At 38.1% G+C, this 17,287-nt stretch overlaps 2 protein-coding genes across 4 annotated transcripts in view; one reads left to right on the top strand and one right to left on the bottom strand.

Moving 5' to 3' along the window:
- Positions 1 to 2,476: 2,476 nt before the first annotated feature.
- LOC121528411 (endoplasmic reticulum protein SC65-like) lies at positions 2,477 to 7,923 on the top strand. Its single transcript, XM_041815868.1, has 7 exons — positions 2,477 to 2,938; positions 3,056 to 3,205; positions 4,851 to 5,022; positions 5,335 to 5,463; positions 5,562 to 5,707; positions 6,099 to 6,182; positions 7,650 to 7,923. Exons 1-7 carry the CDS (start codon positions 2,477 to 2,479, stop codon positions 7,794 to 7,796), a joined length of 1,290 nt encoding a protein of 429 aa, XP_041671802.1. The 3' UTR covers positions 7,797 to 7,923.
- Positions 6,931 to 17,287, bottom strand: part of adam11 (ADAM metallopeptidase domain 11) — a 42,933-nt gene continuing 32,576 nt past the window's right edge. The window contains exons 24-26 of one of the 3 annotated variants that reach the window (XM_041815866.1): positions 16,978 to 17,092; positions 16,206 to 16,296; positions 13,819 to 14,009 (exon numbers count right to left, since the gene is read on the bottom strand). In XM_041815866.1, the coding sequence (XP_041671800.1) occupies positions 13,967 to 14,009; positions 16,206 to 16,296; positions 16,978 to 17,092 (249 nt within the window). In that variant the 3' untranslated portion in view covers positions 13,819 to 13,966. Of the gene's footprint in view, positions 7,122 to 13,474; positions 14,010 to 16,205; positions 16,297 to 16,977; positions 17,093 to 17,287 lie in introns of those variants that run through there. The other 2 variants (XM_041815867.1, XM_041815865.1) reach the window with 2 other exon arrangements.

Below are 17,287 nucleotides of genomic sequence, written 5' to 3'. Positions count from 1 at the left end.
TTGTAATTTTTTGCCCCTTTTCACCCATTTCTGTAACATCTTTTAGCAACTTTTAACAGCCTTTTGCCATTTTTGGACCATTTGTGCCCCTTTTCACCCATTCGTGCCAGTTTTTTAGCTACCTTTTGCCCAATCACCCAACTCTTTGCCCTTTTTGGCCACCTTATGCCCATTTTTGCCTGTTTATGCCTCAATTTTTTTTTTTTTTGTACCAATTTTTGCCCTTTCCCCTTTTTGCAACTTTTAACCCCTTTTGCATCGTTTTTTCCCACTTTTTGTTAGTTTTTGCATTGTTTATTTGCCAATTTTTGATTTATATATTGTCATAATTGTCACTTATCATCCTTTTTTTAAGATTAACTTTTGGGCTTTTCATGCCTTTACTGACAACAGAGGACAGCAGATAGAATTGGAAATGGGGATGAGATAGCTGGAGATACACATGCGGAAAAGTGCCATAGGCCGTATTCGAACCCAGGCTGACCACATACATGGGGCGCGCCTTAAATCACTAGGCGCCCCAACCTTTCATCTATTTTTGCATTGTTTTTTTGCAGCTTTTTTTTTCACCACCTTTTAACCAGTTTTTGTCACTATCCCCACATTTTTGGTCTCTTTTCTCAATTTTTCTTTTGTTTTCCAAAGAAGTTGTCTCAGTGTCTTCTACTTTATGTATCTTGAAATTTGTGCACATTACGGCCTGGCTATGAAGTCTGACATTACTTTCCAAATTGTTTAGTTCAGTGTGCCCATCTTCATTGTTAACATTACTAATGAAAATGTAATTCTGTTTTCAGAAAAAAAGGTTTATGTATTGAAAAAGGCTGTATTATACTACAGCATGAACCAATTACATTTTTGTTTGTAACTTTACAATGGACCATGATTTTGAGGACTTCCATGGGTTTGGCTGGGCAGAAAGATCTCCCCTTTATACCCCCTTTTGGGCGGCTTTGACACCAACACACAAAGCTGTGTACAGCTGCAGAGATACCTCAGCCTTAAAGGAGCCTGACAGCTCCACACGTTCAGTGTTTCCATTCCTGTGAGATGTTATCAACTGGTTATGAAACAATCTGAATTCAACGGTGAAGACTCCCTCTGAGCTACAGAAGTAAACAAGATTATCAATGACAATCTCTGAAACTGAAATACACGCTAATACTTTTCAAATCAGATTAAACCCCCATTTAGGGTAAGGGTTTGCGCCATGGTTTTCAAACTTTTTTTTTTGCTAAAGGCACACCTGACATCCAGTCAGAATCTCAAGGCACACTATCTCCAAGAGTAAAAGCCTTTTTAAATCTCAAATTCCCAAGGCACGCCTAGACTCAATACCCTTTGAGAACCACTGGGTAAGTATATCAAAGGTTGAAAGTTAAAAACCTGACCTGCAAAACCTAATTACAAGACATTTAATGAAGCCAAGTAAACAGTCTGCTCACAGGAAAAAGGTTGCTCACCATGAAATTTTCAGATGCAGCTAAAGTAGCTTACGTAGCTGTGTAAGCCAAGTAGCTAATGTAGCTTACACTACTAAACCTAAGCTCACAAAACAGCATAGCATAGCTATGTTATCTCTGTGGCTACATTAGCCTTAGCTACTTTTGTTAACAAACTGAAATAATACATTGACATAAGTATTCAGGCCTCTGCAAAAACACTCTAAATTTAGCTCAGGCTCCACCCATATCTTGGATCATAACCGAGATGTTTCCAAATCTTGATTGGAGTTCATCTGTGGCTAATCAAATTGACTGGACATGATTTGTGCGTGTCATTTCAGTTTCTTATTTGTAATAAATGAGCAAAAATAAATAAATTCTGTTTTCACTTTGTCGTGGGGTACTGTGTAGATTAATGTGAGAAAAAGAAACATTTTTATCATGGTATCAGGCTGCAATGTAACAAAATTGGATAAAGTGAAGTGGGTCTGAATACTTTCTGAATGCAATATGTCTGTCAGAGAGGGTGCATTAAGAAATAGCTTATTTGCATTTAAAGGGGCACACAATAAATCTGAATGTTTAAAGAAAGGCTGTTTAGATCTGAATTATACAGGGTCAAAAACCTTCTCAGGTGCCTGATTTCTATATATTTTTACCAAAAAATGGCACAGATATTTCATTTAGACCAGACCGTGCTCCAAGGTTGAAAAACGGTATGTCATCTTTAAGCTTATACATGTCATCTTACAGTGTATTTCGCAAGTAAATGTATGTGAGAAAAAGGGCAACTAAGTGAGTCTAATGGGTGTCTTAACACGGGCTTATTCTTCCTTTGCCAAATAAAGACGCAGAGCAGTAAACGGCAGCTGTTGTCAGCGTACACTGGAAACCTGAGCCAGTCACCTCTAAAAGGCCCAATCACTGAATTCCCAAAGACCCCTAAGCATTTCAGCAGACCACCACCAACAGAGGTAAGAGAACAGCTACCAAAGGAAGAAATTAACGATTATGAGGGATATTACCTTACCATGGTTTCATTTTGCTCTAAAGGAGTCGCGTTGGTGACGTTATTTTTGTTTAAGTGTATTTTTATGGAAGCCTTGCAGTATGACAACTACACTTTCAGAAACTACCCTGAAGAGGAGCTCATGCCCCTCGCTGCTGCGTATGGATTAGCTTTGGATCATTACGTAGCGGAGGAGTGGACGGATTCCATTAAATACTTGGAGCTGAGTTTAAGTTTACACCGGCTTTTAAAAGACAGTATAAGACACTGCGTGTTTCACTGTAACAGCAGCGAACATGAAGAGTCGAGCTTTACAGGAAACAAGGATTTAGAAGTCTACTGGCATGTTATGATGAGAGCAACCTGCCAGACCAAGTGCAGGGCGAAATTCCCCGTTTTACAGCTTCCTCCTCCAGGAAGAGAGATCCTGCAGGAGTTCAGCAGAAGATCTCCGTACAGGTACCTGCACTCTGCGCACTCCAAGGTAAGCTAACTATCGTTATTTATACTCGAAAACAAACAGTGAAGTTTGAAGTTAAAAGAGAAGAAAATATGCATCAATATCCCAACAAAAACGTGATTATTTTAATTAATATCCCAGCTGGGTGACCTGCAGAGAGCTGTGCCATGCGCCTACACCTACCTGCAGAAGAACCCAGAGGACGAGGAGATGCACCGACTGATGGAGGAGTACAAGATCCAGTATGACCTCAGTGGATACCTCACTGACTATGAGGAACAACTGTATGAGGTCAGGACATATGCATATTGTTTGAGCTGAATAGCAGCAGACAGTAAAAACTAACAATAAGTAATTATGCTCCTAAATCATATAAAATATCTAAACTGTCTCCCCATTCAGACTAAACCTTTCAATATGAAAAGTTTTCATCCCGGCTGGATATTCCATAGTCAGCTGTAAGTGATATTATTAGAAAGTGGAAGCATTTAGGAACAACAGCAACTCACCCATCAAGTAAAAGATCACGTAAATCATGTGTGCTAAGGCACATGGCCTGTAAAAGTCTACAACACTGTAGGTTCCATGAGAGGGGACTTGCTGCAGACTGTACATATCTGATGGCCACTCTCATAGACCTTTCATCTGAAGGAACGTATATCTCAGAAAGGAACTGCTGTAATCTGCGGTTACAACTATTTCCAGTTTTAGATTTTTTGAAATTCTTTTTTTTTAATTCATAAAGTCTGGCAGTTCATGAAATAACCACATTGCAAATATTACAGACTCAGAAACACTTCATAAATAAAACAGAGAAAAAGGTCAGAGGTCTAATCAGCGATTAAATTATGTATAGACCCATTTTAGAAGTAGTTACACGAATGGTGGCTTACTTTAACTTGCTTAGCTTAAGCTAAAGCCAACATAGCTGTACTATCTCCTTAACGTTACTATATACACCAATGCAGCTAGGTTAGCTCTACATGAGTCTTACCAAATGTTGCTAAAGCTAACACAGCTACATAGATAACGTACATGAAGCTTACGAAGCTGCTTTGTTAACTTAGCTATGTAGCTTTGTTATCACTAGCTGAGTTGGCTTTAGCAATGCGAGCTTTAGCAAGTAAAGCTAAAGCTAACTTAGCCATGCAGATAGCAGGAGCAGTGGAAGCATGTTCTGTGGAGTGGCAAATCACTACGCAAATCTCTGTTTGGCGGTCAGATGGGTGAGTCTGGGTTTAGCAGATGCTAGATTAGAAGAATGTTAACTTCCTGACTGCGTTGTGCCAACTGTGAAGTTTGGTGGAGGAAGGATAATGGTATGGCGCTGACTTTCAGGGTTTGGGCTAGGACCCTTATCTCCAGTGAAGGGCAGTCTTAATGCTTCAGCATACCAAGACATTTCAGACAATGATATGCTTCCAACATTGTGGCAGCAGTTTGAGGAGGGCCCATTTCTATTCCAACATGACTGTACCCCAGTGCACAAAGCAAGGACTTTAAAGACATGGTTTGATGAGTTCAGTGTGGAAGAACTTGACTGGCCCAAATAGAGCCATGACCTCAACCCCACTGAAGCACCTTTGGGATGAACTGATTGTAAGCAGGGCCTTCTTGTCCAACATTAGTCCCTGACCTCATAAATGCTCTACAGAATAAACGGGCACAAATTCCCACAAAAACACTCCAAAATCTTGTGGAAAGTCGTCTAAGAGTGGAGGCTGTTATAGCAACGTAAGGGGTCCAACTCCATATTAATGTACATGTACTTGAATACAATGTCATAATGGTCACTCTTGTTTTAATGGTCAGGCAGGAAGCCCAGTACTTCAGTCCATATACTCTATTACAAAATCACATTTTTCTACTAAGGACTGTTTTTTTTTCAGCTGTCTCTGTCTTCTCAAACAGTTAAAGTGCTAACTTTCCTCTCCAGGCCTCCTTTCTAAAAGGAATCAAACTTGTGAATTCAGGAGACTACAGCAGCAGCGTTGGACACATGGAGGAAGCGCTCAGGCTCTACCTCAGAGAGTACAACCTCTGTCAGGCAGACTGTGAAGGCATCAGTCAACTTTCACCACACAGTGACTTCTACACAGTCGTAGCAGGTTAGTGTGCAATATTTAGACATGGATTGAGGAATGGTATGGCAAATGATTCTGGTCAGAGCTTAAAATCTCTGTGCATTATCTCATTGACTGGATTTTAACCAATTTTTGATGGGCTACTATGTTTTTTTTTCATATTAGTTTTCTATTCAAATTTTCCTGTAATGTATATTTAAGGGTTTGAATAAAGTTTTACTAATTTACATCTTTCAGTAAGAATTTTTTTTTTCTACAGACATCAGAAACATCAGGAAGATATTGTTTCACACCTTTTTTCCCTTGAGACACTATCTCTTTACTGCTTTTCCACAGGGATCTTCATTGAGACATTACGTTGTCAGCTGAAGTGTGAAGAAAACTTGAAGCCTAATGTTGGTGGATTCTTTGTGGAGAAATTTGTTGCCACTATTTACCACTACCTCCAATACGCCTATTATAAGAGTATGTTTTACGTCATCTTTTCAGCAGCAGAGCTTTAAAACCCCGGAGGAAATCTCCACAAAACACTGATCAGTTGTATTTTCTCTCTGTCCCACCAGTGAATGATGGTCGCAGCGCAGTGCCCTGTGCATACAGCTACAACCTGTTTGAACCTGAGGACCAGGTCATGAAGCAGAACCTGCAGTATTATGAAGCCTACAGCAAACAGTGGGGGCTGCAGCCTGAACACTTCTCCCCCAGGATGGTGAGAAGAAACTTGGAATCAACTTTTTCAAAAAATTTTTATGCCAGGTGAAAGGACAGGTATTATAACGACACCCACTGTGATGTCAAAAGCAATGCAGATCCTGAACAGACCATCAGTTTTTATGTTTTCAGACCAGGAACAAAGATCTGGTTTAGTTTGTGTCATATTTTGTGGGTTGATGAATACTCATACCCAAATATCTGTGAAAAAATAATAAGAAGTGGGTCTTTCATGCCCCCTTTAACTAGTGCATGAAAAGAAATCAATGGACTACTGAAAGCCCCGAGCTATTTGACTTAAATTTATTTCAAAGAAGAAATTGAGGCAACCATATTTTATTTTTCTTACTTTTTTCATTGTTCTCATGAATTTGTCTCGGTTTAAACAGGAGGCTCTTAAACTCTACAATCAGACTGTCACTGTAAAGCAGATGCTGACATCTGCACAGAAGTACCTGGACATGGACGATGAGGTGAGACATGTTTTTTGAATATTATTTATTTTGATAACCACTAAACCACTGAATTATACTTTTTCCCTAGCAAAAAATATAGAGTGTGATACTATTAGGAACCATTTACTGTATATAAAAATGGACAATGTGATCCTTTATTTCTTCTCCTTTTTCAAAATTGAAGCCATAATACCCCATGACAGATTAAGATATATCCATCCATCCATTTTCCATACCCCTTATTCCGTTCTGGGTTGGGGTGGGGACTGGAGCCTATCCCAGCTGTCATTGGTCGCCAGTCAATCGCAGGGCTGACACATAGAGACAGCCAACCAGGCATGCTCACATTCACACCTACAGGCAATTTTAGAGTGATCAATTAACCTAATGAGCTTGTGGTAGGAGGAAGCCGGAGTACCCGGAGCCCACGCATGCACAGGGAGAAAATGCAAACTCCGCACAGAAAGACCTTGACCGGGAAGCGAACCAGCAACTTTCTTGCTGTAAGGCAATAGTGCTAACCACTGCGCCGCCGTGCCACCCAGATCAGGATATATTGACCTGTTAATTTGAAGCTACATTTGTCAATATAGCTGTCAATTGTGGTGTTACAGCTGTTTTTCATAACTAATAGCCAGTTAAAACTTAAATTTTTGGAAAATTAACATGTAATCACAGATCATTGTCATACTAACTTACAATCACAACTGAATCCAGGTTAAACTGTCTTTTAATTGTACAGTTTGCTCCATGCTCCGTCTGTTAATATGGAGAAGGCATGATTTATCAACTCAACTGCAGTCAGCCAGTAATGATGTATTCTGGATCTTTTACCTTCCCTTTTAAGAGGCTGATGTTTAGTCCATCTTTATGTACAGTCTTTAGCTGTATCCCAATTCAGGGGTAGCATCCTCCAGAGAACACAGCCTTTGTGGACGGCATAGGGTTCAGGCAGATCTAAAATGAGACAGTCTGGTCAGTGGAGGATCTTTATGTCACCAACTGTCCACATCCCTTTTTGCCTCTAAGCACTGCCCCAGTCATCTTGATACCTCAACTGTTGCACCAGAATTAGCTAATATAACTAGCATCTCATAACTTAGGAGAGGTTTAAGATTTAAGGATTTTTTGGATTTTATGTAGGTACCTATTCAGTTGGGCTGTTACCCCTTATTTACACTGAAAACTTGGCAGATCAAGAATCTGCCAGCTCATTTGGATTGGTGCGCAATGAGCTGGAATATGTAGGGCCACAAAGGGTGCATCCAGGGCAGATCCTTCTCTGGCTTTGGAAAGGAGGACACATTTGTCTGCTGCATTTGAGACTTCAAAATGGGACACGTCATTTCAAATGCATTCTTCCCAGGATGCAGTCCCTGAATTGGGACACAGCATGAATTTTAAACCAGTATCAAATCTTAAAGGATAACTGTTTACACCACTGCTAAAAGTAGTTATCTTTGTTAACTATGCCAAATTTTTCAGGATTTTTGGGGACCAGAGGAAGCTGCTTTACTGGCCCCAGAGTCTCCTGATGTGGAGTTTGAAGGGATGGGAGACTATGAGGAGTCCATCTATGCTGACTGGAGGCAACCAAAGGGCAAAGGAGATGCCGGGGAGACAGATATCTGAGCAGAGCAGACACTAAGGATATCCAGACAAGATTAGAAAAGTAATTTACATTGATAATGAATATGTCACTTTTGAGAATAGAAAATATCCATTGATATTTAAAGGGGAAACAATAGGTAAAGTTTGAATGAAGGGTGTCATTTAAATATTTGAATACATTTTTAGAAGTTTTGTAAGTACATGTTAACACCCAATCTTGAAGCAACTATCTGAAAAAGTTGAGAGAACATCTTGCAAATCAAGTCTGTAAAAAGATAAAGAAAACCACAGTCACTGTTGTTCATGTATGTTTACTATTTATTGAACTATACAGCCATGTGAGTATAATATATTGAAAGCTACTACTGGTTACCTTCCTGTAGGACCAAATATTTATTAACCTTTGTTTATTAATGATGCCAAAAATCCTCAGATGAATCCAACTATGATGTGAGCACGGGCAATAGTGGTTATCACAGCAGAACCTGAGCTGTCAGTCAAGTGCATCCTTGAGTATTTAAACTGAAAACAGTAACTGTCTTAATTAAAGGATGACATTGACATTTTAATATCAGTCTGTGTTGATAAATTCTGATTCTTTCTAAAATCACCTGCTGTTAAAAGTCAAAATTAAGTAATTATTTTAACTTTTTTGATTAAGGAATGTTTTCAATGACAAACCTGATACTGACTTCCGTTTAAAATGTCAACATAATCCTTTAATGTATGGGTGTCCACATTTTTTTACAGAGAGCCACATACAGAAAAATATAAGGCTGAATGGGCCATGTTGATACACATCATATCAATAATATCAGCCAAAGTAGGTTAAGATATGCCTATTGGTTGTATGTATATGCTTAAAGAAAAAACAGGCTGTAACACAGCTTTCCATTGGTAAACTCAAAAGGCAAATAGACGGTCAGTGTTTAATACTTTGGGGTGGTCAATCCAGGAGAGCCCTGGTCAAGACAGTCTGGCCATAGACCCTTCATGTCCTCAGTCAACTCTCACAAAATGTTCATCTGAGCGTCAAATATCTCAGAACAGAAATATAACCTAAAACTTTAGAAATACATTTGGATTAAACTTCTGTTTATGGTTAGGGTAACGGTAAAGGTAACAGAATACCAAAAGCGACAACTGAGTAAGCTACGTAGCTAACTGAGCTACGTAGCTGACATAGCTAAAGTGAAGCTCGCAAAGCAGCTACTTATCTATGGTATTTGCATAGTTAGATTAGCTTGGGCTATACTTGCTAATGCTCACATTGCAAAAGCTAACTTTGCCAGAGACAATGGAGCTGCATAGTTAACATAGCTAAAGCTAAGGTCATAAAACTAGCTATGTAAGCTACGTAGGTACATTATCTACATAGCTATGTTAGCTTAAGTTACAGTTGCTAATGCTAATATTGCTAAAGCTAACTTCGCCAGAGATAATGGAGCTTTGTAGCTAATGTAACTAAAGCTAAGGTCACAAAGCAGCTATGTAGGTACATTATCTACATAGCTATGTTAGCTTAAGTTACACTTGCTAATGCTAATATTGCTAAAGCTAACTTAGCCAGAGATAATAGAGCTGTGTAGCTAATGTAGCTAAAGCTAAGGTCACAAAGCAGCTTTGTAAGCTACGTAGCTTTAGTTGTGTTTGCTAAAGCTCACATTGCTAAAGCTAACTTAGCTATATTGGCTTATGTAGTAACATTAATTACTTAGCTAGTGTAGCTATGTTAGATGTAGTTAAGGCTAATGAAGCTAAAGCAAGCTACCTTGAGTAACAATCTCTAAAACGGGTCTGTACATAATTCAATCCCAGATTTGACCTCTGACCATTTTCTCTGTTGTATTTATGAAACGTTTTCAGTCTGTAATGTAACTGCCAGACATTTTTAATGAAAAAAGTTAAATTAAAAAATTATAATCTAAACTGGAAATCCATTTGAGCAGCAAATTAGGGCATTTCCTTTCTAAGATATTCGTAGTCTCAGATGAATGGTCTGTGAGAGTGGCCATCAGAAATGTGCAGTCTGCAGCCAGACCCCTCTCCAGACTACTACTAGATCTGGTCAGGTTGAGAACAATGCTTGGTACAGTAGAGAGGGGAAAGTTGCTAGACTATACAGGAGCATTGGTGCTTGAAGATGATAATTGTGATATGTTTTGTAAATTGCACCTTGAGATGGAGCAAAAAGAGAAGTAAATGAGTGTAATTCATGCCGCTGTAATCCCTTTGTCTTTGTCAGGACATTACAATCAAAATAGAGTCCTCTGGTTGTCAACATGTTATCGTCATTGTTGTCTCAACTTAGTCATGAAAAAGAGTAAATAAATTTGTTTTGTCAAAATGTTTTTTTTTACAGAATGAGCACAGCAGTGCATCCCAGTGTTATATTTAATACATTAATAATTACCATACAACAATATATTTAATGCAGGCCATATTTCATTTTCTTTTTAGAGCTTGCTGTGGGCCATTTAAAATTAACCAAGGACCGCAGTAGGCCTGCTGACTTTATTGTGGACACCCCTGCTTTAATGCTTCTGTAGTTTGACTGGCAGTGTAGCTTAGATCATCTCTTCAGGCTCAGTCGGTGCTGTTATGCATGTTTTTATTAAAAAAAAAAATTACTAACCAGTCTATACTATCATATTCACTGAATTGTATTTTAAACCTGATTTAAGTTCCTGTAAATTCCCATTGAGGATAATGAATAAATACAATAAAAACCACAGATTGGACTCAAGTTCTCTCTTTTTTAAAGAACTTTGTTGTTCTTGTGTTTGTCCATCTTAGCATGTGATGTTAAATGTTTTTTAAATGTAGATATTTATTGCTGTGTTAAATCAGATTTTGTCTATTCAAAGCCATTCAGAGATTTTGCAAATCTTACAGGTATTTTTAAGCCATTTTTATCAGTTGACAGTATTCTGTAGCCATTTCAGGTGAAATCTGAAGTAGATCCTGTTAAATAGAGTATTAAATGTGCAGTGATAAAGTCTTTCTGAGTGTCTTCTCTGTGGCCTGAATGATCTTAGAGGATCTTAGACTTCCCTGAAAAAGGAAAGATTTGAATCCTACAATAATTTAAACTTTAATGCTAGTGGTTTGTGCTTCCATTCAGAGCGGCAGTGAGTCACTGCAGTCTAAATGAGTCAACTTTATAATACAGTATGTACATCAGCACCAGTGTATCAGCATACCTGTATGCATATTGGTTGTATGGATGCAATGGATGGGTTAAATATCTTACAGCAGCAGAAAATAACAGCTTGTGCATGTGCATTGTGCAGCTTGCCGTCATCAGCACAGAGACACAACAAGCCTCCATGCAGGCTTTAAACCATCAACTGTTTAAGAAGATGAAGGACACAGCACCTCCTTTAAAATCAAGCCAAAGTGATTTAGTGCTCCCCTTCCAACTGGCTGTACTCTCTGACATTAGCATCACCCCCATTGTTAACAGTAGTAAAAGGATCAGACTTTAGTATTTAATTAAACACCAAAACTATTTACCTCACACCTGGATTCTTTTACTACAGCTAGTTTTGAGCATGCTGATTGGCCACCAAGCCCTCTTTTAGCTTAGAACCTGCCTCTTTTAGCTGATCCCTACAGCACAGATTCAGTGTCATGTCATTACTCATCAACAGGGAAATTTGGCTTAACCTTCGTATAACAGAAGGAAATGAAGATTTTTTGTTCATCTTTATATTCAGTCAATGGTTTCAACTGTACATTCATACAATAATGCAGCTTATGAAGAAGCACTGATTTACATGAACTACTGACTGATAATGAAAGGCAGCGTAAAATGAGAAAGTACGCCCGTCACTGTGGACTGTAAATACCTAGTACACAATAATAACCCTCATCTACACAGATGGAGTGTAGTACTATTGGGGATTTTTTACATTTCTATTGCAGCTAAAGTCCCACCACTCAAAAGAGGGTGCAAGTTCTCTGTGAGGTTCTTCTAAGAAGGTTCCACCCCTAAAAAGTCCAAAAGCATGAAGTACACAGCCTTGATTGTAGTCACTTAAAGGGGTAAAAAGTACGGCAGAAGAACAGCTGGAAAAAAAACCACAGTGATATCACCTACATATCCTTGGATTTTTTGCAACCAGATGATTCCTGACAGCTGGTAAGATCTGGTAGAAATGTGTCCCAGAGGCTTTGGTGCCACAGTAAGAAAAAACAACAACAAAAAAAGATCATCTTTTATGTTCCAGGAGGATAATACAGATGAAATTTAGAGAGGAAAAGAAGAAGTCTGAGGTTTTATAAATGGAAGACATCTTGTATTTTTTTTTCGTCGCCTCAGAGCAGACTGGACACAGATTAAGGTAGACGAGACAGCAAAGAGATATGACTCAGACACCCGAGGATCTGGAAAGAGAAGAGAAAGGAAGTGGAAAAAGAAGATTAAGAGAAGGGGGATAGGAATGATGAATCTGAGACAACAAACAGAGCAGCCAAGACAATTACAAATTAGGACAGTAAAGAATGAAACAGATTAAACCTGACACAACAGCTGACTGGTTCCCAAAGATGATATTTTTATCTACGTTTTTGACCAGTCTGTCTGAAACCACAACATTTTCCATTCTGTTAAAGGTATCATTGGGAAGTTTAGTAACACATTAATTTAATGGGCACTAATTACAGGGTAATTGTATAGTTATAAGAGTAATCATCTAGTCATTTCTCAAGAATAAGGTGTATGTAGCTAACATAGCTAAAGTGAAGCTAACAAAGCAGCTACATTTCTACGGTATTTGTATAGTTGGATTAGCTTGAGCTACGCTTGCTAATGCTCGCATTGCAAAAGCTAACCAAGGTCACAAAGCAGCTATGTAAGCTAAGTATGTACATTATCTTTGTAGCTATGTTAGCTTTATTTATGTTTGCTAAAGCTCACATTGCTTAAGCTAACTTAGCTATATTGGCTCATGTAGTAACATCAATTACACAGCTAGTGTAGCTATGTTAGATTTAGCTAAAGCTAATGAAGCTAAAGCAGGCCACCTTTTGAGTAACAATCTCAATGATTAGGGTAACGTATTTAGGGTTAGGGTAAAATACCACGTAATTACCAGAGAGCTGCTTCAATATTAGGCAGAATAGCTTGATAATTTAACAGTATGACTAAGTAAACACTTCCTAATATTACCAAGTTATTACTTCATAAAATGCTAACTCTTAGGTAATTATCACCTCATTCTTTTAGAAATTACTAGATTATTGCACATATTACTATCAAAATTACTAGGTAATTAGGGGACAACAAAATAAAGTACTAACGGTTGTACTAACATTAGCAACCTCATAAAGGCTTAATATGTGATACATTTAGGGCATAAATTAAATATTTCCTATTTAAGTGAATTGTGGAGTATTGACTCTCTAAAAGAGAGTGAAGTCAATTCTTTATGTTTCACTCAGAAGCTATTGTTTGTTAATTAGTTGAAAAGTGAACCCCTCCCTGTTCACCTGTCAGCCCTGCCACCATAATAGTGAAAAGAGGCAGTCCTACCCACTCAGAGACAGACCCTGTTTACATTTTACATTACCATCCTGAGATACCAAGTTGACAACACTTTACTACTTGTGTTTACACTGATGCAAATTTTCTGTAAAGTATCAACAAAATGTTGTGTTGTCATGAAAGAAAAGAAAATTAAAAAAAGCAACATAACTTAGAATTGGTTCACCATTTCTTGGTGAAGCTTTATTAAATGAATATTATCCATATGAGACTGCAGCTAAAGTGCAGAAATGTAGCCAAGTTAATGAAGGAGCATGCACAACAAATAATGATAAAGCAAACTTATAGAAAATAAACAGGTTTTCTGACATTGTTTATGAGAACATGCAAAAATCAACTTTGAAGGTGTTTTTATAAAGACTAGTATATTTTCAAGTCCACCTTTATGGAGCCATACCAAAAGGATATGCTGAATTATTGCTGTGGTATGTGGTGTTGATTCATGCTCTACACATTTGTCTGTTTATAAATTAATAGATATATAAAAAATGTTTTAAAGAAGAGTAACACAGCAGGTAACAAATAAAAGTGTGTGTGTTTACAAATGTCTCTCAGCCAGAGTATTAAGAAGCTGTTATAAACACATGGCATTATGGGATATAAAGTATGGTTATTGAAGACTGACTGGGCCTTCCAGTCAGGATCAGGACTGAAAGGCTGGATCATACCTTCCCCTTCGGATGTTTCTGAATCCAGAGTGATGCAGGAGCATGACAGAAGGAGCAGACAAAAAAAAAAAAAAAAAAAGAGGGAGAGACAGAGAGAAAAAAAAGTGAAGAAAAAATACCATGAGTGTTATCAGGAAGATAAAAAAAAATGTGCAATAAGCCCAAGAGTTCCAAAGCAAAGCAACAAACAGGCATTTAAAACTTGCAGATATATTCTTTCCAACAGTGAACTGGCATTAGTAGTGGTAATCCAGGCATGTTTAAGCATTAAACAAGCTGCAGTAGTGGTATCAAGGCAAAGGATTGGAGTTCAAGCTTTTGGTCATTTATGTCCTGCAAGCATGCCACAGCAAAGCTACCAAAAGGTGAGACAGAATTGTAGAGTGAGTTCAATAAACTACTGAAAAAGACCTGGACTCAGATTCTTCCTTATTGATTTTGGATTGTGACTGAAATCTGCATCAGCATGCAGCACTAACCTTTAAACAAAGTTTGATTAATTCAGGAACTGAGGGACTGATTTAAAGCCCCAGTAAAGGAGTTTTTAGCCAATTATGAAGAACACAGAAATGTATACTTATGTCTTTATGTGACATAAGTATACATTACTTGCAAAGCAGATGGATTGGCCAGATTCCATATCTGTCATCAGGAAGATCTACTCCAGTCTGAAACAACTGTGCCTGGTCTGAGAACCAACCAGCATCATTTGAGGAGAATGAGACGGTAGTCACAGGTGGATTTAGTTGTACTGCAAGCTGGTAGCAATCGCTGCTGATGTAGCGATTAGCCAGTATGTAGCTCTAGTATAGCAGCAGTTTTATCAGAGTTGAACCGCAGTTCATTATTACAAGAAGATGCTAGAACCACACTGAAAGCTTTTCTTGGCACAAAAAATATTCTTGCTCTCCTCCAAACTGGCTTTGGCTAATTTAGGCAGATTTACACATGTGCCCTGTTCCTTATATTTCTTGATGATGGATTTAACTTAGGTCTGGGCGATGTCCAGTGCCTTGAAAGTTTTTTTGTGTCCATCCCCTGACTTGTACGTTTCAACAACCTTTTCTCTGAGTTGCTTGGGAATGTTGTTTTGTCTATATGGTGCAATGGTAGCCAGGAACACTAATTAACAAGTGACTGGACCTCCCAGACACAGATGTCTTTATACTTTTATCACTCGGGACACATTCACTGCAGTCAGGTGATCTCCATTTAACTAATCGTGAGACTACTAGCACCAACTGGCTGGACCTCTGTTAAATTAAGTCAGTCACTTAAAAGGGGTTTAATGTTTATGCAGTCAATAATTTTACCTTACATATTTTTGTATTACTTTGTAGAAATGCTTCACTTTGACATTTAAAAAGGTTTTGTATTTTTTGGGGCAAAAAAAAGTTATATTATATTGACCATGACCGATTTATAAATCAATAAAAGGGTTAATCATCCAAGGGGGTGAATACTTTTATAGGCATTGTACCAAGCAAAATTTAAAACTGCTGAGAAGGGCTCCGAAACTGAGGTAATGGGGGCTGCCAGCAGAAAAAGTCTTTCACTTTAGCTTCTAGAGTCCACTTAAAGCTCCTGTAAAGAGTTTCTAAATACTTGTCTCACAAACTGAAATATGGGTGACAGTTTTGACCAAAAATGCAAACAAGAACATCAGCATAAATGTTATTTCTTCATATTTATATTTCTAAGCTTGATTCTGATGCAGCAGGATAGGTGTCAGACAAAGTGAATAACTGTATATTGTAGAAACTGTTTTTTATTCTTACATTTCACAACACTGATTCTGGCAATCATACCTGTGATTGTTAAAAGGATGATTTTTTTTAAAAACTTTAACACAAGGGGGATCAAGATCAACAGAACAAATGTTCAACACAGGACCTTTAAAACAGTGCTAAAGTCAGCATACTAAATAAATGCAATCCATAAATCCAGTGCTCATAGAGATATGGAAGAGCCTCCTAGGACAAATAAAGTTTTGTTAGTTCAGTTTTCATGCTTTCTCTCTCTAACCAGACTTGGGTGTAGTAAAAATCTATTTCAGTTCCAGTGGTGTTAATAATAAACCCATATGGTTTCAGGATGTGAGTATGGATCAGACAGCAAGCAGAGCAGCATTCAGCAGCAAGCCGCAGGCATGTGTGTTAGCTGACAGAGGAACACAGCAGGCACACACAGATGGAGGCATGCCACGGCTCTTACTTAAATCCCCAGCCAGTTCCCCCCAGGACTATCGCTGCCAGCAGAATAGCACCAGCAACCGAACCTATTATGATATTGGTACCACTGGGACCTGTGGGAGTGAAGGAGTCAGCCAGTGAGGGGGAAATACAGCAGGAGAGAGTGCTGAGTAGGAGAAAATAGAAATAAGTTTGGTTGTCCTTTTATATTTAGTATCTCCGCTGGCAGTAAAATACTAAAAAAGGAGTCAAGATCTACAAGGTATGAGATACTCAATGTTCCTAAAAATGCCTTTAGCCACAGTTAAGGATTAGAAAATCTAGCTGTGGTTATGGATATTATTGATAGGTGAAATACATTTCTAAAATAGCCTCCCCTTAAGAATATAAAAACACCTTTAAACATCTGTTTAAAATTTTAGATCTCTCTCTGTAAAGAGCTTTTCAGATCTCAGTTTTATCTTTTTATTCAACACATCATCTGTCAAGCTGATAAAATCTTTACCTTTTAAGATCTGAAACTATATCAAATGTGATTCAAAAAATATCTTATTATCAAAAATCTCTATTATAAATCTGTTTGAACATTGTGCTTTTCAATATCGTTACTACAAAGTGATTTCACATTAATGCTTAAATCGCAGTGAGGAATTCATTTTAAATGGTCTTTTCAATGAAGAGATTCTGTTTTTTTGTTCATATTTTCTGTCTCATCAGGATATTTTTCTGAGGAAAGGAGCTCCTCTGACTGCTCTGTGGGTGTCTATGAATGGAGAAAGGGTGCTCTGTGGTACCTCTGTATTTCTCTGGACCCTCTGATGGGGTGGGGATGGGGATGGGGTCAAACACGCTACAGTCCTTCCCGGTGTAGTCTGGATCACAGATGCACTTTACCTCATTGCTGCAGGTCTAAGAGAGACAAAAGAGGAGCCGTATTAAGTTGTTTTATCATGTTAACTTCCTGAAAATCTTACATAGGCAAGCCTGGGTTTTTCCCACAATGCCATAACAAAATGTGAATTACCAAACAGGGACGCCAAAAATTAAACCACTGCAGATTCAGTATAAATGCCATAAGGTGTTATTATGGCAGAGCTTCATCAT

This window comes from Cheilinus undulatus, linkage group 20 (assembly GCF_018320785.1).
Source record: "Cheilinus undulatus linkage group 20, ASM1832078v1, whole genome shotgun sequence".
Lineage (NCBI taxonomy): Eukaryota > Metazoa > Chordata > Actinopteri > Labriformes > Labridae > Cheilinus > Cheilinus undulatus.
This window is presented reverse-complemented; position numbering and strand designations above follow the sequence as displayed.